At 60.4% G+C, this 25,805-nt stretch overlaps 1 protein-coding gene across 3 annotated transcripts in view; it reads right to left on the bottom strand.

Annotated features, from left to right (window-relative positions):
• RPTOR (regulatory associated protein of MTOR complex 1) overlaps nt 1-25,805 on the bottom strand; it is a 98,351-nt gene that overhangs the window by 11,069 nt on the left and 61,477 nt on the right. For 2 of the 3 annotated variants that reach the window (XM_081162085.1, XM_081162084.1), the window contains exons 9-26: nt 25,602-25,746; nt 22,023-22,098; nt 20,193-20,294; nt 18,940-19,023; nt 17,069-17,179; nt 15,316-15,390; nt 12,649-12,714; nt 12,162-12,353; nt 11,782-11,922; nt 11,529-11,646; nt 10,583-10,723; nt 10,121-10,279; nt 6,903-7,021; nt 5,303-5,406; nt 4,615-4,798; nt 4,064-4,171; nt 499-604; nt 88-202 (exon numbers count right to left, since the gene is read on the bottom strand). In XM_081162085.1, the coding sequence (XP_081018211.1) occupies nt 88-202; nt 499-604; nt 4,064-4,171; nt 4,615-4,798; nt 5,303-5,406; nt 6,903-7,021; nt 10,121-10,279; nt 10,583-10,723; nt 11,529-11,646; nt 11,782-11,922; nt 12,162-12,353; nt 12,649-12,714; nt 15,316-15,390; nt 17,069-17,179; nt 18,940-19,023; nt 20,193-20,294; nt 22,023-22,098; nt 25,602-25,746 (2,146 nt within the window). Of the gene's footprint in view, nt 1-87; nt 203-498; nt 605-4,063; nt 4,172-4,614; nt 4,799-5,302; nt 5,407-6,902; nt 7,022-10,120; nt 10,280-10,582; nt 10,724-11,528; nt 11,923-12,161; nt 12,354-12,648; nt 12,715-15,315; nt 15,391-17,068; nt 17,180-18,939; nt 19,024-20,192; nt 20,295-22,022; nt 22,099-25,601; nt 25,747-25,805 lie in introns of all 3 variants that reach the window. The other variant, XM_081162086.1, reaches the window with a different exon arrangement.

The following is a 25,805-nucleotide window of genomic DNA, read 5'->3' on the forward strand; positions in this document are numbered from 1 at the left end:
ACTTTCACCACAGCCACAGGCGGGGCTCCTCATGACCGGGAGATGGATGTCAGCTCACACCAGGGGCGCCTGTCCCCACGAGCTCACCAGATGCTGTCCTTGTCAGCCACGGCCACACACGGGGTGAAGGGGTGGAACTTGACCACAGAGGGGACACCTGGATTCCTGTTCAGGAAAATCTGGTCGTCCAGCCTTGTGATGCCTGAGCAGAGGAGGGCATGGCGGCCTTAGCTCAACATGGACTCACACCCAGGGGCCCTGGCCTGGGGAGGGCTGGCTCCTCCCCCCGAAAACGTCAAACACAGGAGCTGCGCTTGTGGGAGAGGCTGTGGGTCAGACAAGAGAGAACCCCTGGGGCTCTGTGGGTCTTGGGGTGAGGCACTCCCCACACTGGCTCCCCAGCCCCCCTTCCGGCAGCATGACCTGGAGGAAAAGCTCAGCCTTCCTTTCCTGTGGGCCATCTGGCCCCGCCCTGCACCTCAAAGCCCCTGCCCTCACCCTTCTGGATGAGCTGCTGCGCCTGCCTCCTGACACAGCTGTTGCGCAGAAACCTCCACTCCCGCTCCTTGCGGATCTGACTCTCCAGGTCGTGCTCTTCTGGGATCTGCAGCAAAACCCACAGATTAGGTTCAGCAGTTAAAAACTGTTATTTCCCCACATGCTGAAGAACTGGGTCCTCTGGCTGGCTGGTCTGGGGCCTCAGGTGGGGACAGAGCCCAGATGGAGAAGGGCTGGTGCTCAGAGGGTCTGCCTCTGCTCCTTCTCTGGCATCTGGGTAGAGCCACCGAGGGCAGTGACCAGAGCAGGGCTGCCCTGGGCACTTGGGAGGCAGTGGGCCCTGAGGGGACCCTGGGTCCTTTTCAGGAGCTGTGCTTCACCTAATACGGCCGAGGGTGCAGTGGCCGCCGGCTCCCCAAGGCTGGAGAGTGGGGAAGAGCTGGGCGATTCCCGACACCCCTGGGCTCTGCTCAGAAACAGATTACGATCTGAGCCGCCCATGGGGACGCAGCACTGCGCCCGTGGGGGGATGTGGTCTGTGACTCTGAGCGGAGTCTTACCGTCAACACCTCTGGGTTAAGAAGGTTAAGGGGCTCAGACAGAATTCAAAACAAGCCCATGGCCGTCAGGGTGGGGAAGCCGAGGTCGGCAAAGGGGGGATGGGCTCGAGGGCAGGGGGCGGTGCCGGTTCCGACCAAGCTCCGTTTCCACCGCAAGTGTGATCTGGCGCCAGGACGCAAGCCAGCGCTCAGGGTTGACCGCCGACGTCAGCCATGTGACGGCCGAGCAGGGGGCCTCCTGCGGTCACTGGCACGTCCCTGTCGGCAAACTTCAGACGCGTGCCTCACAACCGTGTCTTCCGTCTGCCTGTAGCTTCTGTTTTCACTTTTTCCTCGTAAGGCTTGTGCCTTTTGTATCTTATTAAAGAAACCATCGCCTAACCCCGGGCCACCGGATTTTCTTCTGGAAGTTTCATGGTTCTGGCTTCTCACTGGGACGAGCTGTCTTTGACTCTGTAGGAAGTCGGTGGGCTGTGCGCGCTAGACCTGCTCCCGGGCCCGCCGCCCTGCTGGCCGAGAGCGTTTCATCCTGATGTCCACGGGCCCCGACTCCCTCAGCTTCGCAGCGAGCCTCTCGAGACCGGGCGCGTCCTCCGACCACGACCTGTCAGGCTCGCTGGGTTATTTGCGGTTCCTCTGATTTTCCCCATAATTTGAGAACAGGCTTATTGACTTCTAAAAGGCTGCTGGGCCTGGCGTGGGCTGTACCGACCCGCACATCACTTTAGGAGGCACTGCTGTGTCTGCAGCCCGCGGGCGTGGCCTCCACGATGTCTCTCACCAGTGTCTTGGGTCCCTCAGCACCTGGATCTTGAGGCGCTTTCCTTTTGGTTTATGTCTGAACGTTCTGTTTCATTTCGTGTAGGAATACACCTGATTTCTCTACCACAACCCTGTACCCTGCAATCCTACGCAGCTTGCTCACTCCAGCAGCGTTCTGCAGATTATTTGGGATTTCCATCCACAGTGATACTGTCTGACCGGAGGTCGCTGTACCTGACCCCCTCCACCTGCACCCTAACTCCCACCCCCTCCACCTGCACCCTAACTCCCACCCCCTCCACCTGCACCCTAACTCCCACCCCCTCCACCTGCACCCTAACTCCTTTCTTGCCTGCTGCCGTCAGGCCGGCCCGCGGGACGTTGGCTGGGAAGGGAGATGAGACACCCTTGTCTTATTCCTGATTCTAGAGAAAAAGACTGACTTTCCAGTGACTGTGATGCTGACTGGGTTTCAGGTGCCCTGTGCGGGGGTGGGTTCCGTCCGTCCCCAGCCTGTGCACGTTTTATCCTGAGTGGCTGCTGAGCCCTGTCCAGTCCTCGCTCTGTGGCTATGGGGACACCCTGTGGTTCTTCTCTGGTCTGCTGATACACTCAGTCTCAGGCCCCTTGCTCCTTAAATACCTTTTTTCTGACATAAAGGTCCTTTGTGTAGAAAATGTAGGAAAGACAGAAACATGCCAGGAAAAAGCACACTCAGGCCCACCACCATCCGGCCATTTGAGACCCACTGTCAGGACCGGTCTCGTTCCAGTCTTGTTTCTGGGCACAGATGTGTGTGTGTCACATTCACAATGGAGGCCACACAGCGACGTCACATCACAGCTGTGACCGTTTTGTAGGCAGCCTGTGTCCTGCCTTTATCTCTTTTTAAAAAATACTTACCAGAAGCATTTCCTGATACTAATTTTTAAGCCTAATTTTTAAACAGCTCCAGTAACCCTGTGTTAAATGTTTCTTGGTGTGTAACTCTCTCCCTCTGGCATCTCGGTGGACCCTGCTTTGCTGTTGTAAACTGCACACAGATCATCCCTGACTGACTACTTCCCCAAGTCAGCGTCTGAGCAATGAGCTGCGGGCCAGGGGAATGGCTGTGCGAGGCGCTGACCCACAGCCAACCGCTTTCTGGGAAAGTCAGGTTTGGGTAAGAGGTGGAGGAGGGCTCTCCTTCCCTTCTCCTCAAAGGGCTCGAAGATCAGAACCACTACCTGCCTCGGGGACTGGCGGCGATTATTTTGTGATTTTAGTGACAAAGACCAATGTCCCTCTGGGGAAAGCGGCAGCAGGCAGAAAGTGTGATAGAGTCCGAACACTCTCCTGTAATGGCTTAGACGCGAGCCTGACGCATGATTACGAACAAGCCCCGGTGTCACTCCCGATGACCTGTGAGAGGGAGGAGGGGAGGTTTCTGGGCAGGTGCTGGAGCCCAGGAGAGTGAAGCTGGGCCCCGCAGCTCCCTGTGAAGGACGGGACCGATTCTGCTCCGACAAAGCAGGGCCCGGCTCACCCGCCACCCCACTATGGGCTCCAATCTGCAGCAACAGGAGCATTTCCCATTGCGACTGGTGGAATTAAACCTGAGAGGAGTCTCTCGTGGAACAAGCCGGAGGCAGCAGAATCGCCCCAGAGGATGGGTTTTTATAAATATCAGCAAGATTAGTCCTCAAAGCACAGAGCCACACAGCGAGGCCTGGGGACAGCCATGAGCCATCTTCACCAGGAGGGAGCTGAAAAGCCTGCAGTGACCGTGCCAATCAGGGCAGAGGCAGTTCACAGGCAGCCTCGGCAATGGCAGGCCTCCTTTCTTCCTGCCTTCTCTTCCTTCTGAGCAGACGCAACGGTAACTGGGGTTTGTTCCTTCCGCTGCTTTATCCCCACTGTGAGCACCAGCTCCCGGGACAGTGCTGGTGTCACCCTTGAACAGTCGCAATGCAGTGGGACGCGAGTTTCAGGGGGCAGTGTGGGCGGCTGGCACCACAGGGCCTAGGCAGCCCTGGCCACCTGCTTGGGTCACGGCTCAGGGACATGGCAGCGTGGCTTTGCCTGGGACAGTGGGAGCCACAGTGAACAGCCAGCTGAGGCTCCCGGTCAGCACACCCAGTTGGGTCCCAGCCATCAGCTGGTAGCTGAGGGGTTCGGATGCCCCAGGCTGGAGGGGAGATTTCTGGGGAGGAGGGAGCCTCAAGGAGCGTGCCCTTCGCCCCAGGGCTAGCAGCGAGCGGTACCTTCATGACGGGCTGGGCAAAGTACCGGGCGCTCCAGTCGCAGAAGCCTGTCTGCATCGTGGCCGAGATGAAGCTCTTGTGTCCAGTGTCATCCGGGTCGTCCGTGGTCTTCCAGGAGTAAGGGGAGGAGAGGGAACAGACAAGTGAGTCACACCTCTCCATGCACTAGAAGTGGCTCAGACTGCAGACAAGGGCAGGGCTGGCTGCTGTGTCCTAGTGATGCCTGGGGTGCTGAGGGTCTGGGCGAGGCTCTGGGCGCCGGCGCTAGGAAGGGCGACCTGAGTCCACACTCAGGGAGCTGCATCCCCCTGGGGCTGGTTGGGGAGCCTGGGCTGTCTGTTTGGAGCCAGGTGGATAGGCCCATTGGCTCCGGGTCACCGATCCCCATAGGCCTCATCTACCTGGTACGGGGGCTGCCACTCAGACCGGGCCCCTGTGCCCCCCACGAGGTATGAGTACCCCAAAGATTAGGTGTGAGGAGCAGAGCCCTCAGCACCTCTACACACGGGAACCAGTGTTTAAAGCCATGAGCCACACAACACAGTGTGTACCTGGTCAGGGCCCTTGTCGAACATCTTCCGTGTGCGGGGGAACTGGTGGGAGTGGGGTGTGTACTGTACCCCCGTGGGCCCTGTGGCGCCCAGCCGACCCGCAGGCAGCTCGCGGCTGGCTGGCTGCTTGGCCACGTCATTGGTGGGGCTGGAGCTGCTTGCACTGGATGTCGGAGGGGAGCCCCTGCCGTTGGGGAGAAGAAACAGGTCACCCGGAGCCGCCACCTGACAGCAAATACCAGCAGCTCCTCCCAGGCCCCCACCCGATCCGTGGTCATGACTCCAACCCCAGCTGCTGATGCTGAGCCGGTGACCCCAGCAGGTTCTAGGAACCAACTAAAACCAACGCAGGGCAGGCCAGCTGGCTCAGGCCTTGGCAAACGGCCCAGTGCATAGGTCCCTGTCCCTAAACTCAGCACACAGCTCCCTTCCCGGGGATGAGCTTGGTCCTGATTACGACAGGGGGTGGGGGACACAGAGTCCCCCTCACAAAACTCCAAGCCAGGGGCACAGAGTCAGGACAGAATCGCAGGAAGGAGCCAGATCAGAGCCATGCAGGGTGTAGGAGGAGCAGGGAGGGAGGGAGGGCACAAGAGGAAAGGCGGGCGGGGTGGGGGGCAGTGAGATGGAGGGGGCGCCTGGGGCTGGAGAGCAGACCTGGGATGCTGCCCAGAGCCCAGCCACTCACCCTGCCTGCTGGATGTGGATGCCCTTGTTGGTGGGGCTGGCGGGCGCTGACTGGGTGAGCGAGGAGGTGCTGAGGATGCGCTGAGGCCGTGCGTTCATGGTGGCCTGAAAGAGCAAAGGGACTGGTGATGGGGACGGTTAGTGACAGGGACGGTCGGCTGGTGGCGAGCCGAGGCTGCAGGACAGAAGCGAGGCTGGAGGGCCTTTCGAGCAGCTTCAGGAGAAAGGCCTCTTGGCTGAGGAAACTCGCACAGGATGGAAGGTTCCAGGTGAAAATTCCCTCCAACGTCGCCCTGCAGATATTGCTTTGCTTTTCTGAAAACTATTCACTGGGGTGCAGTGTAGGCCCAAGGCTGACCCTCCGAGACACAGCGAGAGGGCCGGGGCCGGGAGGCAGGAGGGAGCCCCATGAGCCCGGGTGCTGCAGGGCCAGGAGCGCCTGCAGGCCTGGTGTTTCACTAGCGAGGAGGTTTGTAGCCTCTTGATGCTGGCACTCGGCGGGGGGGGGGGGGGGGCGTAGTTTGTTTTCATTTCTTGGGAGGGTCTGAGGGATGCTGGAAACCACTCTCTGCTGGGGTGACAAGTACGAGGCGCATTCAGCAAGCAAGGGCCTCTGCTCCTGCTGGGACCGCCACCTGCCCAGGTCTCTCGAGGCCCTGCTCAGAGGATACTGGGCAGCGGATGGCCCTGCTGGCTCGGGACATGGCTAGTGGGACCCTGGTCTGGCACTGACAGGGACCCACACACTTGGGATTGGTGTCTCAGCCGACAGACAGAGAATCACAGAAAACCCGCAGACACAGCTCTTTGCATCCTACCGGCGTTTCCCAGGCAGCCGCTCACTGCGAAGTAAGAACAGCAGGAAACTGAACCACAGCCAGCCTTTCAGAAATGCTTTTGTGTCTGAATTATACAAGTTACGTTGTTTGTGGACTTGCTTTTGCTGTGGTATTTCAATTATTTGGCCAGCCCTACACACATGCACACAGACACATGCATGCACACACGCAGACACACACACACAAAGACACGCACAGGCTGTGTGTCGCGGTCACGCGGTCTCAGGGAGAGTGGCCCGCAGAGGAGGCACTGGGAGCCTGGCCCAGTACTTAGTGCTGCTGGGCAGGCTGAACACTCAGGGCCTGGAAGAACCCCGGGAGGGAAGGCCCACGATGCCCAGAGCTCACAAGGAGGATGGGGCAGGGCTCTCGGTCCCCAGAGAAGAGTCCCCAAAGTGAGCAGGAAAAACAAGGAGAGAGGCGGGTGTCAGCGCCCTGGGAAATGAGGAACAACAGGAAACAGGGTGAAGCTAAAAGGTGGCTCTTTAAAGTTCCTTTGGCCGGACGGTCATGTGTAAGCAAAGTCGGGGCTAGGACGACCACCACAGGTCCCAGGGACTGAGCGGTAATGGGGACGGTGGTGATCCTCACCCGGTGCCCTGACACGTAAGCAGTCACAGCAACACACCCCAACAGAAGCTCCCTGTGGACACACCCGGGGTGTGGTGAGCATGAAACCAAGGGCAGACCTGGCCGCACCCGGAGGCCCTGCCGGAACCCGCGCCCCTGAGAACGGGGAGCCCTGAGGAGTGGCACACGCACCTTATAGGCGATGCTGTTGAGCACCTTCATGGCCAGGTCGGACACGTCTGGGTAGGGGTCCGCGGCCAGGTGCAGCAGGACCCTCCACATCTGGGTGTAGACGCTGTTGAAGGAGACGCCTGGGGAGAGAGGGGGAGACAGTTCAGGAGCAGGTGGCCCTGGGGGAGCCCCGTCCCTGCTTCTGGGGACAGGCCAGACACTCAGGAGTCCCGTCGGCACGCAGGCTTGGTGACACAATTCCAACTCCTGAACCTGGATCCTTCCAGAAGGAAAAGCAAGTCAGGAAAGGGCAGGACTCCCATCTGGACACCAAGCTGCCTGGAAGCATTGGGGGCTGTGACCTGTGTGGGGGAACGCGCTGGAGGCATCCACGCCTCTCTACTCGGGCGAGCTCTGGGCTCCGGACTCGCTCACACAGCCCGTGCTGCACAGGGAGTCACAGGCAGACGGCACGGGTCACGCGCGCACACACACGCGCACGCACACACACGCGCACACACACGCACAGTGTGGACGTGCAGGGAAGGGGTGTTTGCCGAAACCACACGCTGTCCCCCCCTCTGCTCTCCTGCACCTTCAGACAGACACAGAACAGAACCTTCCAACTCAAACGCCACGTCTCTGACACTGTACAGATTCACCACCCACGTCTAAGGAAATGGGCGAAATCAGCCTGGAATCGGGAATATTTCCTGCGATCTACTTTTCCGGCCTCCCACAGAGGCAGGACCCGGGCTTGTCAGGTGGGGGCCACCAGGTGACCGCAGGCATCACTTCTTTCAGAGGAGGGAGGTGGGCAGGAGGATGGCACCGGGTTTGCCGCAGGGCGGCTGTGGAGGAGGCGGGTGATGCGTCCACGAGGGAGCAGCTCTCAGGAAAGAAGCCCCCGCGGGAGGGATGCCACCGGCCTCAGGCCCCACGGGCTCTCACAGCCTCCATGCCGCTGCTTTTCCTCTGGCGTTTTTGGGCGCAGAGCGACACGTGGCAGCAGCTTCCTGAGCGTGGCCGTGCGACAGGATGCCGTGACAGGACAGTGATGCACCGTGACGACGACAGGCCCTCAGCAGTGGGGCCCTTGGCACAGAAGGGAAGGTGGGCGCAGGGCAGCGTGTGGGGGGCCAGTTCCGTCCCTCCCCAGCTGTGTGACCTCAGGCCGTGAAGTGGGCGGCAGATGCTGATGCGGTGGCCTCAGTACACAGGTCACGGCGCTAAAGCCACCCCGGCGGAGGCGGAGGCGGAGGCCACGCTGCGCGCCGAGGAAGGCGGACACGTCACTGCTGCTGTTGTTTACTTCCAGGGAGTTACTTGCACTGCTGTCGCTGACTTTCTCGCAGACGACTTCGGCTTTGCTCTAAGTTTGTGATTCAACAGGGAATAAAAACATCTCATTTTGCCCGGGTCCCTGACCACGGGAACGGTGGTGTGACCATGGACCAGGAAGCAGCACTGGGGTGCGGTGGTGTCCTCCGCCTCTGCTCCAGGACTGACCCGCCCGCACATCTGCTGCCTCCCACATGGACGACCTGCGCCCGGAGCCGGGCCTGGGGGGCGACCCCTGGGGGACAGGGAGCTGGGAGGCTGCTGCTGTTAAACACTCAGAAAGGGGGCCTGCCTGGCCCTCACCAGACTGCCCACGAGCCCGAGAACTGAATCTCATGTCTAGACTGAAGTATTATAGAATCGTAACTAATGGTCTTAGGACTTATTTTCCGGAGCAACGGCTACAACTTTCCAAATAGCAGGTGGTGGAGGGAAACTGGCTCAGAGCTTTGTGGCAACTCTGGGTATCTGAAGTCCCTCGGGAGGCAGGAGCTGAGACTACTGCCTGGGCCTCAGGGGTCTCCTGCTCTGATGCTGTTGGTTATGCGGGTCCTAGGGCCTCTGCCTCCTCCAGGAACTAGTCCCCAGGGCTCCCCCCTACCCACAGCTGGGGCCCAAAGCGCCTGCGACCCTGGGCTCCTGTAGGAGGATCCCCTCACAAACCCTCTGCCTGCTGGAGGTGGGGGCCCATCCCACTGCTGACAGGACCAAGGGCCTGGGGCCACCAGGACGGGGCTGTCAGGATGGGGTGGCTGGCGTGTCTGCACAACCCTGTGACGTGCCTGTATCCCTGTGAGTCACACTAGAGACAGCCTTCGCTCAGGGCTCTGGCTGTAAAAACATAATTGATCTTGTGCCTAACTGATCACTTCCCTGTCACCCTTTCCTGACAAGAGACCGAAGCGGTGCCTGGGCCGCCCCTGCCCTCAGGAGGTGCGAGGTCCCGGCACCTCCCTTCTTGTGGGACGAGCTGTGCTTTCCTCCAGGGCCTCCGAAGGAGCCGGCACCGCCCCTCCGACTGGGGCTGGGGTGGGACACATGTGTGCGCCCTGTGGCTCCAGGTGGACGTGAGCACAGTCTCCCGCGTGTGTGGAACAGACCCGGGGGCTCGGATGCTGTCTTCTGAATGCTCCGAACTCCAGCTCAGTTAGCAGCTTTTCCACTCAAGTTTTCAAAGATTTGAATGATAAGAAGAAAAAAACCTCAGTTTTCTGCAGCAGAGAAACGCCCAGGAGTCGGGTTTTGTGTGAAAGGTGGAGGTGAGGTGCCCAGCACTCTGTGGAGACAGGCTCGGGGCTCTCCCCGCTCCGAAGGCGGGGGGGGCGGAGGTGTGCGGCACCCAGGCCCCAAGCCCGAGGGCGAGCTATGGCCTCCCCAAAGCCGGCCGGCTTGTTTCTGCACGTGAGCAGAGAGCAGGGATTAAAAAGTCAAGAGAATACTGTGGGTGAAACGGACGTCCTAGGAAAACGTAACAGCAACCGGAATGACAGCAACAGACAAGCGGATGACCCTGCCAGTGCTGAAGAAGCGGACTCGGAATGAAACCCACAGACCCGAGGCCCAGCACCTGGAAGCCAGGTCCACCCAGACACCGGGTAACACGGAGCCCGTGCTTTACACAAAGGGTCCCATCTCAGGTGGGGCCTGTGCCGTGGGGAGACGCTCCGCCTGGCACAGGGCCCCCGGGACACCCGGTCCTGGCTGTGAGGAGGGAGGTGCTGCCCCACAAAACGAGCCTCCGACCTCCGCCCCTCAGAGCTGAGGTGATGGGAGCGTCTCTCACCTCCTCGTGGCCCAGGAGGTCTGGCACCTGCTGGGGGGACGCTGCGTGGTGCTGCGTGGGTTCTGTGTGGACTGTGGGGGGCTGTGTGGGCGCCGAGGGGTGCTGGGGGACTCACCTATGAGGGAGTTGAGGGCGGAGTAGGAGCTGACCCTGCGCATCTTGTCGATGGTCTCGAAGGACAGGATGTACTCCTCGTTCTCGGGGCTGCCCAGCGTGCTGCTGGCGCTGCTGCTGGTGCTCAGGTTCCCGGGCGAGAAGGCGACCGCGCCGCCCGCTGCCAACACAGGGAGCATGTCAGGCCGGGCGCCCAGAGCCGGCTTGGCCCCGCCCTGAGCGGCAGGTGACTGAAATGTGCATTTCACCCCGTGCACCCACTGATTTCCGGGCTGAGCCACCCTCCCCCGGACGGCAGGGGACCCCAGGTAGGGAGGTGGGGCCTCAGGGGCCAACATGCCCGCTGTGTCTGTGCCGGGCCACGGGCTCGGGCGCCGACCTGCCACGCGGGACACATTCACGGCAGAGAGGGGCGGCACCTGATCACACAGCGTCCCCCCAGCACCCGGTCCCAGCGCCTCACACTCCTCTGTCAGGCTCAGGTTCTGCAGCGACTTGTTCAAGCTCCGGGCGGTGGTGACGGCGCGGATGTTCCCGTAGGAGCTCACGGAGCGCAGCCTGGGGGTGCAGGGGCTGTCGCGCACGGGGGTCAGGCTCCCGCCCTCTGGGGGGGGAGAGAGGAGTTGCTCGCAGTGGGCTCCAGGAGAGCCCGGCGCCTTTCCTCTCAGCAGGTGGCGATGGCAGGGGGCAGTCGCTCCTGCCTGGAGGAGCGCAGCTGCCACCAGCAGGGCCTGCCGAGGCAGGGAGGACCTGACACGTGCCAGCCGGGCGAGCTGCGCCCAGCAAAGGGCGGGGTAGGAGCAGGTGACCCAAGTTCCTCGATTTGCGAGCGGGCGGTTCCGGGAGACTCCACAGGGCAGGGCTGGCCCTGTGGTGCCACCAGGTGCTCTGTGTCCGCCCCTGGGTCCCCTCCCTGCCGTGCTAACAGCAGCAAGGCCTCCACTACTGATCACGAGCCCCCTTCCCGGCAAGGACGCTGTGTCCAGGGGAGGAGGTGGCCCCGGGAGGATGAGAGAAACCCGATGAAAGGCAGACGTGAGCGGAGGGGCTGCCCAGTGTGACTCAGTGAGCCGGGGACCAACAACGCGGTAACATCAGTCACCACGGGAGGGGCCCCGTGCTGCTCTCTAAGCCCTCTGTGGCGTCCAACATTTCCATGAATCTCGTTTCCAAAAAGGGTAAAAGGAAAGAATCAGAGAGTCAGAGCCGCCTCCTCCCTGCCCTTCTGTTCTGCTCAAAGGCTGTGAAGGTGGGAATCAGAGCCACTCAGAGCTGGTACCCGCATGGCAGGGACTGGACACTTGAGCCCCACATCTGGCAGCACTGAGGGGCCACCGACGCCTGTGACCAAGGGTCCTGTCTGGCGGGTGGCAGGTGGACGGTGGTGGCGTGGTGGGCGAGGGCCTCACCTGCGGCCGCTGGAGAAGGCAGGGGGTAGCTCTTTTCCTCCTCCATGAACTGCAAGGCCACGGAACAGAAGTTGCTCTCGTACTGAACCACCAGGTGCGTCAGCGCCACCACCAGCTCCTGCCAAGAAGGAAGGACAGTCAGCGCCTGGCGGAAAAGCAGTGGCCCCTGAGAGTTTGCGCTGGATGCTGGGGTCACGGGAACCAAGCGCTCACGGCTGTGGTCAGGGTCACGGCACAGACGGGGGCCATGTACCTTCCGGACCACGGGGCTCCCGTCACTGATCAGCTGGGCCAGCATCATGGCCACGTTGTGGTCGATGGTGGTGGAGTGGTCGGTCCTCTCCGCAGAGTTGCCCACAAACGTGCCGAGGGCGAAGACGGCTGCACAGCGCACCTGCGGGAGGGCACAGGTCACAGCCCCGTCCTGCCGTGTGCGTGGGGACATGAAAGGGTCCCTGCCGCCCAGCTGAGGGGCTGGTGACAGTGAGAGAGACAGGGGTTTGGGGACGGGCTGGGGGGGGACAGTTTCTGGAGGCAGGCAGCACCCCAGCGGCCCCTCCACACTTTCGTCCGACAGGACCACCAGCATGCGTGGGCCCTGCGACCTTAGCCTCGGCCCTGGGCGGCACACACCTCAGGAATGGGGTCGGAGAGCAGGCTGCAGAGCTTCTCGTGGGCACTGTCCCGCACCCCACACCACCGGGCGGAGTCGAAGTTCTGCCAGATCCGCCCCAGGCAGATGGCCACCCACTGGCGCAGCAGTGGGTGGGGGTCGTTGAGCTGCTCCAGGCAGATGGCGATCAAGTTCCCCTGCAGGCAGGCTTCCTGAGGGAAGGCAGAGGACACCGTGGGCCCCCCGCTGACCAGGGCGCCCGGGGAGGGGTGCAGCTGGGGTCATGACCCTCACCCTTCTCAAGGAAATCTTGGTCTGTCCCTCATTCTAAATCCCACCAATTTCAATCCATCCTGAGGCCCCTGGCTGAACCCTGTGCTGTGTGCTCTGGTCACCCCCTCTAAGGGTGACTGTCCCATTAGACACTTGGGACAACAGCCCCTCCGACCCCCGAGTGTGGCAGCGGGAGGCTGGGGGCTGGGGAGCAGGACTGAGCAAGGCGCTCACCTGCCCCGTGTTGTAGTTGTTGACGATCACGGCAAGGATGAAGGCCGTCATGGTCCTGTGTTCAGCCTGGAAAACAGAGGCCACCCTAGTCTTGCACTTTTCCGTGGAAACTCACGGTCCCCACGCACAGCAGAGCTGCCTCTCAGACCTGTGAGGAGCCTGATGACACAGTCGCAGGAGCCAGCTTTCCTGCCCCTGAGTTTGCAGGAAAGAGCAGCCCCTGTAAGAGGGTCTGACGCCGAGGGCCGGCCTTCGGGTGTGGAGGCTGCAGGACGGCACAGCCGGTGGGCTTCCCTTCCCAGGCTGTCCTGTTCTACCAAGGCCCCGGTCGCCCCGGTCAAGCACAGGAAGTAAAGTGAGTCCCGACCTTGCCTCTGCCTCCTTCCTGGGCTTTTGCTGGATGGATCAACTTTCCCTCCCTCCCTCCCTCCTCCGCTGACTCAGGAGTCGGTCTGTGCACTTTAACTGCTCAGCGGTTGTCAGAGGCACTGAACAGTCCATTCTGAGCACTGTCTGTCTCCCTGGGATGAAGGCGAGCCCCTTATTCCAATGCACCTCCCGTCCTGGCCCCTCAAGTGGGTGATGATCCGTTATTTTCAAGACCAACGACTTTGCCTTCTGCCGCTTCCTGTCTGACTTCCCTCTGGGCTCGACTTCCTCCTGAGCCTTGGGCTTTGGAACGACCTTCGGTGGGGGTCGCGCACAGAACCCCAGTCTTTGAAGACGCGCTGGCTCTGCCCTCATCCTGGTGACGCTTCAGCCGGACAGAGAATCCACAGTGACGTGTGCAGGCCTCCCCATCTCCCCTGGTCATCCACGCTGATGGAAAGTGGGCTGCTGTGGACTTGCGCTCACGCCTCTCTCTCCTGGTTCTGATCACTTCTGCCTCCGACGGTCTCCACTTTCACTATGATGGCTCTGTGTGGACCTGTCTGTATTCAGCCTTCTCCGGCGTCACTGTGCTTTTTAAGTCTGAAGACTCACCTCTTCGAGGGTAGAAACACCTCGGCCCCAGTTCACACTCCTCCCCTGGCCCCCAGGTTCTCGCTAGCGCCCCGCGCTTTCCTGGCTGTGTCCCTGGCAGAGTCTCCCCTGCCCAGCGTGGAGTGTCCCTGAGGAATTGTTCTGCCTTTGCTTCTCCCAGGTCCCTGGAGAGGTCAATGACCCTGAACGGGTCTTACATTCATGTCTCGGCAGGTGGCTCTCACCCACCTGTGTGCACAGGCCTGAGGTCTCAGTCTCTCAGAGGCTTCTCTTTAACTCTCTGACCAACACGGCCGGCCAGAGAGCAGCTTTCCTGGTCCTTCGTGACGAGCAGAGCAGGGCAGGGCAGGGGCACCCTGCAGGCTCCTGACTCTAAGCAAGGGAGTCAGTCTCTGAGACGTCGCCAGCTCAGGCCCCGCATCTTCTGTGCAGTCTTGGGTCCACAGGCTGCAGGGACGCCAGGGTCACGCGATGTCCCTGCTCACTTCCCACCACGGCCCCCTCTGACTCCTTAGTTTCTGGCTTTTGGGAATTTCCTCTCCTTTCAGATCTGACTACGTCCTTGAAACCTGAGTGTGCCTATAGCTGAGGTGGGGCCCACTCGTGCTGGCTCAGTGCACGTTTTACTGAATTTCACCAGTTTAACTTTTTTCATCCATTTCATTGGTTTTCTTACTGACCCTAAGGAGCAAGGAGTTATTCCCAAAACTCACAGAGACTACAGACTGTAACTGCCCAAGATGACATCTAAACGCCACACTCAAAACACACGCGCACTCTCTCCCTTCTACATACAATCTCATTTTTAACCCTCTCTGTTTTTTAAATCATTTAGTTTGGAAAACCAATGAGAGGGTTAAATTATGTACAAAAATCCCCTCCTATAACTAAAGCCACCTGGGACTGTGTGGACGAGCCACACAATTAAACCAGGATGCCCACTCTGCCCTTCACCACGCCAGCAGCTGGAGCAGGAGCATAAAAACCCATCACGTTTATAGGAGTTACTATATATGCCACTCACAGACCACTAAGCTTTAACACTTTAATATAATAAAATACAGGGTGTTCCCCAAAAATGTACACGCACTTTGAATAATTATAAAGGCAGTGTTTATTAAAATACATTTCATTTTCAAAATATAATAGAATCGGCTGTTAAAGTGTGTATACATTTTTCTTGGGCACCCTATAGATTTAAAGTTTGAACCTCCCTCCATCCCACCCTGATCCCTAAGGCAGGTCAGGGCCTGTCGTGTCCCTGCCCCACCCTGGGCAGGTGAACTGTCACAGCAGGGCCCACGAGCTGTCGCTGAGCCAACTCAGTTCCTAGGGGGTGAGGGAGAGTGGATCCCACTACATGGCAGAGGTGCCAGGGGAAACAGACTAACGAAGACCACGCCAACCTGCACATCAAGGTTAACCAGATCCTCACTTAGAGACAGAAATGAGGCAGCTACTGAATTAACACGCTGTATGTAACGAGCACCGTGTGAGTAAAGCAGTAGCGGAGTATAAATGTGGCTCCCAAAGCATGGCCCGTCGTGGCCTCTGCCTGGTGGCGCGTGGCGAGGAGCACCTCTCCAGAGCCTGCTAAGAGGTGCCCTTACTGCGCAACAGGTAAGCAGCGACAAGCAACACAGATCTCGAGCCATCGGAAACAGAATGGAGCTTGGTCCTTACTGGCATGTAGGGGTCGGCCAGGACGGAGAGGAAGTACTTGTGGCCGCTGTCCTTCACCAGGTCAGCTTGGCAGGACTGGGGAGAGAAGACACGAGAGGCGGTGAGTGTGGCTGCCTGGGTGGGCTCCCTGACGCTTGTTTATCAATCCATGCCAGCCGTCTCCGACTTACTAATTTAGTGTCTTAATATCTTTCCTAGTACTGAGCCAGCCTCATGTCCCTGGAAGACACCCCGAGTCCTGGGAGCGACAGGGGTCTGACCTGGCGCTTTAGGGAACACGTGGTGAACCTGCCTTGACTCCAGGTTCTCACATCGACACTGTGGTGGCACCTTCCATGGAGCTCACAGAGCCACCACAGCTGCTGGAGTCCAGTCGTGCGGCCGATCTCCTGGCTGACAACCCGTCCCTGTCCCCTCCCGGCCCTGCATATCTGCTCATTCAGCACAGTCCTCCAGTCATCGCAGCCGGTGGCCTTGCTGCCCTGCCTTTGGCCCCGGCAGATGCTCCACCCGCAGAAGGGTGATCCGAGACCTCCCCACCAGCACCGACTGGGGGGCCCAGTGGCCTGTGCCCCACTTCTCCTTCAGCTGGTCATGTCACTCTTGGCCACTTAGAGGATTTCAAACAACTGCCTCCCTCCTGCCAGACAGACACACCAGCTGCAACCTGGCCCCCTCCCAGGCAGGGGGGCCTCTGAGGCAGGAACCGGGCAGCAGCTCCTGGGACCCGGCGGAGCTTGGGCTCTGCTCTCCTGGTCCCCAGGTCCTCAGGAACCAAGAGAAGAACCCACTCCGAGGGCTCCGGGAGAGCAGCAGCTCACACAGCCCTGATGACAGCTAGGAAGGCATGTGCACAACAGCATCTCACCAAACGAGAGCCCCAACCCCATGAGCCACTTACTCAGCTCGCCCGGCTGACAGCTCGTGGGGAAGGCATGGGTCTCCGCAAACCTGTTCCCTAATGCTACAGCTTTGTTCTGCGTCTTATGATGTACAGTTTAGAAAGTAAACGGATTATCAATGCAATTAAGTGAATTCTGTTAAATGAGAGTGGGAGGTACAAGTGACATCTGTTAAGGGCCCGTGACAGCCAGGCCAGGTGGCGCCTGACATCAGGCCGGCCGGGCTGCTGCTCGCAGCTGTGTGTCTGGGACTCAAGGCCCCTGGAGGACACTCCCTCCCAGACCTCCTCCTCGGCTCCGCAAGAGTGGCCGCTCACCACTCAGCCCTGAAGCCTTTGTTTCACACCTGGCTGGACAAGACCCCAGACTCCTCTCTCAGGCCACGGGGCCTCATCACCGTGGCCTCCTGAACGTTCCCTCACCACAAGCGCCCGGCCACCCCATCACCAGCACAGCCGCCCCTCTGACTATCAAGCCCGAGAGTCTCCTCCACATCCACCAGCCCTCCCTGCCCATCGGCCGCACTTCCCTGGCCACCCTCAGCCCCTGGGGGAGCTCCCTCCACATAACCTCTGTACTCCGAGGCTGGACGTCTCATAAACCACCGCTTGGCTCCCACTGTTCTGTTGCTAATCTGAACGAGCCACCCCTCCTTCGACAGCCTGAGTGTCCTCTGTGCTTGCCCCCATCCCTCACTCGGCCGTGTCCATGCCCCCACCTGCCATCTACACTCAGCACCCCTCACACATTGGAGGCCCTGCCCACCCACAGCAGCCACGCCCTCGGGGCCGGGCACCATGGAGACACTCAGAGATGGCCTCATGCCCACAGGGAGGACAGGGACTACTCACACTGTCCACAGCAAGAATCTTGGCCCAGATGAAGACAAGCAGGGGCCGCAGCTCCCGGGCCGAGCTCTGCAGCAGCTTGAGCACATACGGGAAGATGCCCACGGACAGGGCCTGCAGAGAGAGGACAGTGTCAGCAGAGGAGCAGGTGGCTGGGGTGGCAGGTGGTGCTGCTGGGGAATTCGGCCGTGGTGCCGGCTCCCACAGATGGGCAGCGAGACGGGAACAGCTGAGCCTCACTCACGCAAGGGGCACCCTCCAGACTCCCGGCTCTGACTTGGTTCCTAGAAGCTGCCAGGCGGCCCCAGTCCCGGGAACCCCTTGGCCTTGCCTGCTCTTAGCAACAGGACAAAACGTTGCGGGGCGTCTGGCTCCCCACGACATGCCACCCAGCTCCCACAGGCACACGTGCACCAGAGAGGGGCCTCCAGACAAAGACTCGCTGGGAGGGGCCATTTGCAGTTTCTGGTATCCCGGGGCCCAGTTTCTGGCAGGGCATCACCTTTGGGCGGGGGGCTTCCTGCTCTCAGCAGGAAAGTCAGAGAGGAGATGGTGTCTTAGTGAGCAGGGCAAGTGGGCAAAGCCCGGTTATGCCTGTCCCGTTGGTTTTGCACCAGCACCACCCTCATCTCAAATGTGTGGGGTTCCAGTACGGTGTCCTCCCCAGGACGGGCAGGGAGGGATGCAGGCCAATGGCAGGGCCCGTGTCCCTTGTTAAAGCCCATGTCTAACGAGGGACGAACACCCGTTAGGCAGTTGGGCCCCTACGTCAGGGCCAAATCTGTGCCTGTCGCAATGCCTTGCTTTCCCAGCAGATCACAAATTCCCAGTGAGCACGGCTTAACTCCCTAAGGGCCTGATTCAGTTTTTTAAAAATTAGCCACATGAATGAAAACCTCTCTGAGATGTTATCAGCACACGTCTCCCTGTCTTTTCCACGGTGACCGAGCCACACTGCACAGGTACGCAGACCCCTGCCCAGGCCTCTGCAGCCGCAGGCACCCGGAGGGCCGAACCCCGTGGCGGGTGCCGCGTCATCCTTCCCAATCCCAGACTCTCTCCTCCTTCAGTGGACTATCGTTACCACCCTGTTGACATTATATAATGAGAAGACTTAAATAGCCGCGAAAGGAGATCTGATAAACACTGAACACCCACGTGCCCATCACCCAGCTTCAGGAACCAGCCCAGTGACAGCCGTCCCGCCCACCCGCCCTCCCACCCCCTCGTCCCCGGGGCTCTGAGCACAGCTATGCCGCACAATTTCATTTGCAAACATTTAGCGCGTCTCTCTGCAAATAAGGTCTCTTTTATAAAAACAGGACCATGTACCGTTACACACCTAAAAAATGCACAATTATTCCTTAGTAACAGGGTATTCAGCTACACCTCCCATTGTTTCATGGGTATTAATTTTTCAAACTTTAACTTCCAAGTTATTTGCAAACAGAACTGGATAAAGTCCACATACTGCGACTGACTGACAGGTCTCTCTCGAATCTCCTCTAATCTAGATTCCTTATCAGCATCTTTTCCTTCTGACTTGTGGAAACACGGAATTGCCCTTTGGTTCCGCTTTCCCAGTCCCTTCTGTTTAACCCTGCTCTCCGCACAGTGACCAGGAGAGTGTTTCAGCATCGTGCCTGGAACCAGAATGGAGAGGCAGCGAACGGGGGCTCCGGGAGACCTGCCACGCGGGCTGTGGGGGGCCGTGGCAGGGCTGAGCCGCTCCCTGAAAAGCCACATGCTGGCAGCACATTCCATCCTGCACAGGGGGCGCCTGTAACCAGCAGACGGGACGAGAGGGAAAACCAAACCCAGACGCCGCGGCAACAGGCCCACCACGCGGGCCCTGCCAGGGCAGAAACACGCACCAGGCTCACTGCCCAGGGGCCCAGGTCCAGGAACCGTCCCAGCAAGTCCAGGGCTCTCAGCCGGTGCACCTGGCTCAGCAGCACCTGTGGGGAGAGGGGGAGGAAGTGTCACTGGTGGCACCACTCAAGGCCATGCGGGTCCCAGTGGGGACCATGCGTAATGACAACACCCTGCTGTGAGTCTGCGGCCCCCACGGCCTCCTGGGCTTCAGAGCAAACGCTGTTTGTGAACGAAATGAGGCGGTGGAGCCGACAGTTTTCGTCAGTGAGGCCCGTGCTGACTTGGGGCTGACACTGTCCCGGAAAGTCCCGCCTCCGGTCCTCACCACCACACGGGGTCCTCCTCTACCGCCCAGGGCTGCCACGCACAGACCTCCCAGGGAGCCGGGACAGCGACTCCAAATCCGGCAGAGCCACCGACACCGGCTTCGCGGGCTTCCAGAATCTTCCCTCCCATCCCCTCTGACGACAGGACGTGGGGCTGGTCGGGGAAAGCATCTGTCCCTGCTGTCCCGAGGGGACATTTCACTGGACCCTGGCCCTCCTCAGCTCATGCCCGCGTTCCCGATGGAGAAGCTCCTCTCTGGCCTGGGGAAGACCAGCAGGGGCTGGAAGCTACAGGGCGGCCACCCAATCCTGGGCCCTGAGCAACACCCTGTGGCTCACTAGGCCCAAGAGGATAATTTATGGACATTGGGATCCAGACTTTGCAAGAACAAAGCTCCTTAAGATAAAGCGGGGTGAGGTTATCACCATGGGCCACCCAGGGAGGCCGGCGCTCGCTGCCCTATCCCCTCCTCCTGAGTCCAGGCTCCTAGGTGGATCCGCTGGGCCCCAGGACAAGGCAGGACCCGCCCCTTCCTTTCTACTGCAGTTGCCCCCCTCCATCCCAGCATCAGGGAGTGGGCTCTAGCGGGTCTTCTCTCCCGAGGGAGCGCAGATGTAGACGGAACATTAAAATCCCGTTGACAAGAAGCACTTACAACAGGCTGTTTGCCAGACCCAAGAACTGGCTCTGCGTGCCTGGTGCCACGCCTGTTTGGGAGACGTGACTGCCCCACTGCTGACATGACAGGGAGGCCAGTGCGAGGGCCACGCGTCCCCACCGGCCCCAAAGCCGTCTGTCTGGCTTCATCCACACCTGGCCTCCGTGCTGTCCTCCTCCACAGAGACACCCTCGTCTCCCACGCGGCCGCAGCAGCGAGAGGGCTGAGCCACACGCCCGCTCACACGCCCGAGCTGGAGGCACTCACCTGTAAAACGATGGGGAGCTGCTCAGGTGGGCTCCTGTTTTCCACACCCATCGTAAGCCACACCTGGAACGCGGTCAGCTGCTCGGCAAAGAACGGACTGTGCTGTGGGAGAGGCAGAGGGACGTGAGGTAGGGACCCACCTGCCTTAATTCCGCATGCCCCCCCACCGCCCTTCAATTCAGTCCCCCCTCTGCACAGCCACCACCCACTGAGAGAGCAGGGGCGGGGGTGGGGCCAGGGCAGAGCAGGAGGGGTGTCAGACCTGGGCACGCTGCCCAGAGGAGCCCGTGGGCTGTGTGCAGACTGGACGCTGGCAGGGAGACACCTGTGAGTGGCAGGGACCACTCACAGCTCAGCCTGAGCACCAGGAGGGGGCATGAGCGGAGGTGGAGGCTGTGGGGAATCATGTCTAGGAGGAGGGTTGGCTGGGCCGTCAAATGTGATGCCTGCTGGACGCCGAGTGAAGATGTCCAGTGAGGATGGGCCATGTGGGTCCATGCTTGAGGAGAGGTCTGGGCTACAGGACCCTAGGCTGAGCCTGGAGCACCCCAAGGGTCAGAGGCCAAGGAGGTGAGGTGGAGCCGGCAAGGCCAAGGCCAGCAGGGGAGGGCAGGGGGCACCGGAGGGCCGTGCTCAAGGAGGAATGGTCGGCAGAGCCCAAGATGGGGGGACGGTCAGGCAAGACTCAGGTCTGGAACTGACTGTGCTGGGCTGAGCAACACAGGGACACTGGAGACCACCCAGAACCATCCACTTTGGCGTGGGCTCAAAGTGGAAGGCAATGCAAAGACTCAAGCGCAGACAGTTCCTTGGAGGAATCTGGCTGCAGGGAGAGAAAGAACACCGTGGGCCTGCAGGGGAAGGGGACTGAGTGAATAATTTTGGTTTAAAGATGGAGAATGGGCATATTTGTAAGCTGATGAGAGAGATTTGGGGGAGGGGGCACTGCCGGGCAGCATGGAGGCTGCAGGGGATGCCCCTGGGCCCCTGGGCGGGCTGGGATCCTGGGTGGGCGGGCCCTCAGCCTATCTGTAAGCTGCAGATCCCCAACCAGCGCAGACCAGTAAGAAACGGGTAACCGAAGAGGGAAACGATCAGGAGATGTCAGCAGGCAACTGACTAAAGGGGATCCACGAGGGACCAAGGAAGACGGGAAACTGCGAATGGCATGGACAGCCAAGGGAACAGAGACAGAGCTCAGTGAAGTTCCCTGTCAGGTCAGACGGGAGCCACCAGGGGTGGGGCGGGGGGACCCCCGGCTGAGCACGGAGAGCAGGGGGCGGCCTCACTGAGCAGGAGCAGCTCAGACTGTCTGCAGCGCCCACTGGTAAAGGCAGGACGCGGCGGGCGAGGGGGCGTTGAGGAAAGCAGGTTATAACAGCGATGCTTTAACAGGGGGCATTTCCCAGAGCTGACCACTTCTAATCTAATTGACCCCCAGTGGACACCCATCTTGTTGTTACCCCTCACCGAGGATAACTTTCCATTGATTTTTAGAGAGTGGGAGGGAGGGAAGGAGGAAAGAGAGAGAGAGAAACATGTTGTGAAAGAGACACATCCATGGGCTGCCTCCTGCCTGTGCCCTGACCAGGGCCGGGGACTGAACCGACAACCAAGGTATGTGCCCTTAACGGAGGCACAAACCCGGAACCCTTGTCTGTGGGCCGACGCTCTAACCACTGAGCCGCACCAGCCAGGGCCAGGCACGCATCTTTTAAGCTGTAAGTGCAGACAGGTGCACGGCACCTCGAGTCCTGGGCATCACACCCAACAGGTGCTTTGCAGACCCTGTCAGAGCGGCGGCCACGCCAGCGGTGCCTGGGGACTCACCCGGAACGCAGTGCCCTCCTCAATGATGGTGGGCAGCTGGGAGAGGCAGATGTCCACGGCGAGGTCCCAGGCTTGCCTGAGGAGAGAGCAGAGGGCACCAGGGCGTCACTGACTGGCTCCTGCCAGGAACCTGGACGGAGCTGAGCAGCACTGTGCCCATGGCTGCATCTGGGCAGAACTGTGGCCCCTGGAGGAGGGCAGAGGAGCTGAAGTCATTTTGTTGGTGACATCTTATCAAACTGAAATGAAAAAAAAGCCTTGAAACAGTCAAGGGACCCACTCCCCCCTCTAATGTCGTTTCGGTCCGACTCGAGGGTCCCTAGCACGGGGCCCGCCCACTGCACATGCTCCAGGCAGCAGCCCAGGACACTGGGTTTGTTTGTGCAGAGGCTCGGGGGAGACGGGCTGTGTGAAAGGGAGCCACCGGGCAGCTGTGTCACTCAGGTAGTGGAGAGCGATGCAGAGAAGCTGCTGGGGGCCACCGATCAAGGGGTACAGCTGAATGAGAGGAAAGGAACTTTGTTCAGTCTTTGCAGGGGCTGGGAGGGGAGGAGGAAGGTGTAAGAGCATCTGAGACCTGCTGACAGTCACATGGGCAAACACGAGCACCAGGTGAGGGTGCAATAGCCCGGGGGGGGGCGGTTACTGGAGGACTTAGAGCCCCAGTAAAGTCTAAAGTTAACAGCACAACAATTATGTTCTCTGCTGGGCATTTTATCAGTTGACAAAAATAGGTGCATTTTCCAGGGTAAAATCGAAAAAAACTCAGAGTCTTCATTTGGGATTCTCACTGAGGGAAGTGGGAAGTGAGGCCTGTGAATTCCTAAGGCCGTAGTATGGGCTGCTGGGGCCTGCTTTCTGGCACCCAGGCATCTGCACCCCACGGCTGTGCCCCAGAGAGGGGAGGGTTAGGGGGGTGCAGAGCAGATATGGGAGGAGGGACAGGCTCACCTCCACCTCTCCTCCCTCCCCTCCCCCACCGGGCAGCTGGAGCTTGGGACTTGCGAGTGGCGCTGCTCAGATGAATCACAGCCTGGAAGACGTGCCACCCAGGCAAGAGGTGGGGTTTTCAGGAAACAGACCCCCAATGGCAGCACCCACTCGGGGGGCAGGAGGCAGGCCTTCCAGGAGGGGGCCTCTGTCTGCACAGATCAATCAGCGGGCAGGGCGCCCCGGCTGCACTCGGAAGGCACAGGTCATTACCGCTGAGAAACGCAGGGGCTCCGGATGGGCTGAAACTGCACGTGAAGGGGAGCGAGTCCCTGATGGCTTCACATCAAAAATTAAACAGGAGCCAGGTCAGAGCAGTTCCTCATTAGCGCCCCCGCCCGAGGCAAATGTAAACGGATGTTACTGTTTTAACCTCAATTTTTGTCACGCTTTGTTCCTTCCTCCCCTACTAAAAATTCAACCTTTCCATCGCCACCCAAGGAACATAACAACCTCACGTAAATTATTCATTCCCGGTACATGTTCTGATGACCCTGGCCGTGCGCTCCCCGGGGACCCACAAACTACTGTCTGTTCCTGAGCAGCGAGGGCGCTCTGGGCACCGGCTGGTGTTTCCCAGGAAGCGAGCGCCGCAGAAAGGCCGCACCGCACTGAGCACAGCGTCGCCTCGGGCTGGGTGGCAGCAGTTGGCAAGACCAGAGCATGGGTGGGCACGACCCGCTTGGCGTCCGGCCGCACCACAGGATCAGCCAGGGCTCAGGGTGTGCGCCAGCCCCGGGCTGGAAGCACTGGGAAGTCCGGGCCTGGAAGGCGGCGACCCCTGGGCGCGACCACACAGGACGCGTGCGCAGTGGCCAGCGTCCCCATGTGCCGAGGGCCCCGAGAGGCGTTCTCCGCGGGTCTGGCCTCCGCGACTGCTGTGCTGTTCTTGGTGCCACAAACACGCAGAACGGGGGCCCGCTGAGCACTGTGGCCACTAAATTCACAGGAGCCGCAGGGGCTGCGAGGCTGGAGAGGGAGGCGCATCGATGAGGGGCGCGGACAGGCAGGAGCTGCCAGTGCGTCTGGAACCCGGAGCTTGGATTCAACAGACTCCAGCTCTGGGGCCTCCAGGAGGCTGGCACTGGGGACAACGCTCCAGGACCAGGGCGCCGGGCAGGGACGGGCCTATGCCGCTGGGCGGCCCCACTCTCCCCTCCCGGCACCCTCCGCCCTCCTGTCCTCTCCCTGCCTGGCTCTGGTCGCACTACCTGCCCACATAGCAGCGTCAGCATCTCTTCACATTGAGCAGATGACAGATGCGCACTGAAGGTGACCAGCTGGGGGGGGGGGGCACTGCTGGTCGGCACCACGCGTCACCCGAGGAACCCGAGAGCTGGCGCCCAGTGGCCGGAAGGCCCTCACCCGGGAGGCTGCTGTGGTGCCTTCTCCGGTGCTTAACTGGTTTTCCGTCCATGACCAGACGCGGCCCTGACCCTGTTGAGCTTTCTCTGTTTTTCGTAACTTGCCATGTAAAAGCTGGCTGAGAAGGCAGGGAGGGATCAAGGCGTCGGCTTTCTTAAGGGAACAAGGTGGTTCCGAGGACGCGGTCTCCCTTCTAACACTGATTCCGAGTGTCCGCAGCCTCTTCAGACCATGCTCCCCGATCCTCGCCTTTGCGGAGGAGCGGAGACGGAGTCCGCTGTGTCCGCCATCCGCTCACCCAGGGTTGAGGCTGCTGCCTGGCTCCCGGGTCTCCGGGGGGGTCCCCCGTTTCACGCAGAGCGCTCAGGAGGAACACTGCGCCACGTGTCCTAACCTTCCTGTCACATCTGTGCGTGGCCAGCCGGTTATCTCACAGGCATGGGCACTGGTTCCCGGTTTCCTCCAGGGGGGAGGCAGCACGTGCCCGCGTCCTGGCCTCAGGTTTCCCACAGCAGGGAAAGTGGTCATGCAGACAACAAACCTGACCTTGAAAACACACCATACGGTGGCCTTCCAGTCTAAACACAAGGGATCAGCTCTTTTCAAAGACTTGTAGGAGGTCCCCCCGCTGGTGGGTGTCACCGGCCCTGCCTGCACTGCCCCAAGCTCTGCCTTACAAAAGCGAGGGCGCAGGCAGGGGCCACAGGCCTTCAGACACAACGTCGAATAAAGATTACATGTTACTCTTAGTGGTGCAAGGAACAGTAACCCACCTGTTTTGAGGAAAACTGTAATCAAGAGTCATAAAGGTCCCACTCGTGTGCACGTGTGTGTACAGGGGCACGTGTGTGCATCGGGGCGCGCGTGTGTGTGGAACAAGCCCGGCTGCGACTCTGAGCAGCTCTGGACGCCGCCAGGACTCAGCGGCAGTCTGTCCTCTCCACGCCGGTCTCCACAGGACCCTGCCCTCCACAGGGAACCCCCCCTCTGCAGGAGCCCCTCCCTCCGCAGGTCCTACCCGGGCCTGAGACCCTCAGAGGCACCAGCCCTTAGGCAGAGACGTGGTTCCCACAGGCAGAGAGGAAGCCTGGGGCTGCTCTCACTCCCCTGTTGGCACCACCTGGTCTCCACGTGTGGTGGAAGCCTGCCTGTCTTGGTCACGTGACCCCACCCAGAAAGGGGAAACCCCATCGCTGTGCGCCCGGGGGCTGGGGAGACACTCACCACATGGCGTGCATGTAGGTGGGCGGCAGGCGCGGGCTGCTGACGGGCGTGCAGTTGTAGGACCGCATGATCCTCTCGGCCAGAAGGAAGTTTCGGAACAGACTGGCCACCAGCAGGTCCTGCCTGAAGAGCTTCTGGAAGAGGTCTGCGGGCAGAGGACACGGCGGCCTGCCTTCAGCGACTGACCCCAGCATTCCAGCGAAT

This window comes from Miniopterus schreibersii, assembly GCF_964146895.1.
Source record: "Miniopterus schreibersii genome assembly, chromosome: 16".
NCBI classification, from domain to species: domain Eukaryota; kingdom Metazoa; phylum Chordata; class Mammalia; order Chiroptera; family Miniopteridae; genus Miniopterus; species Miniopterus schreibersii.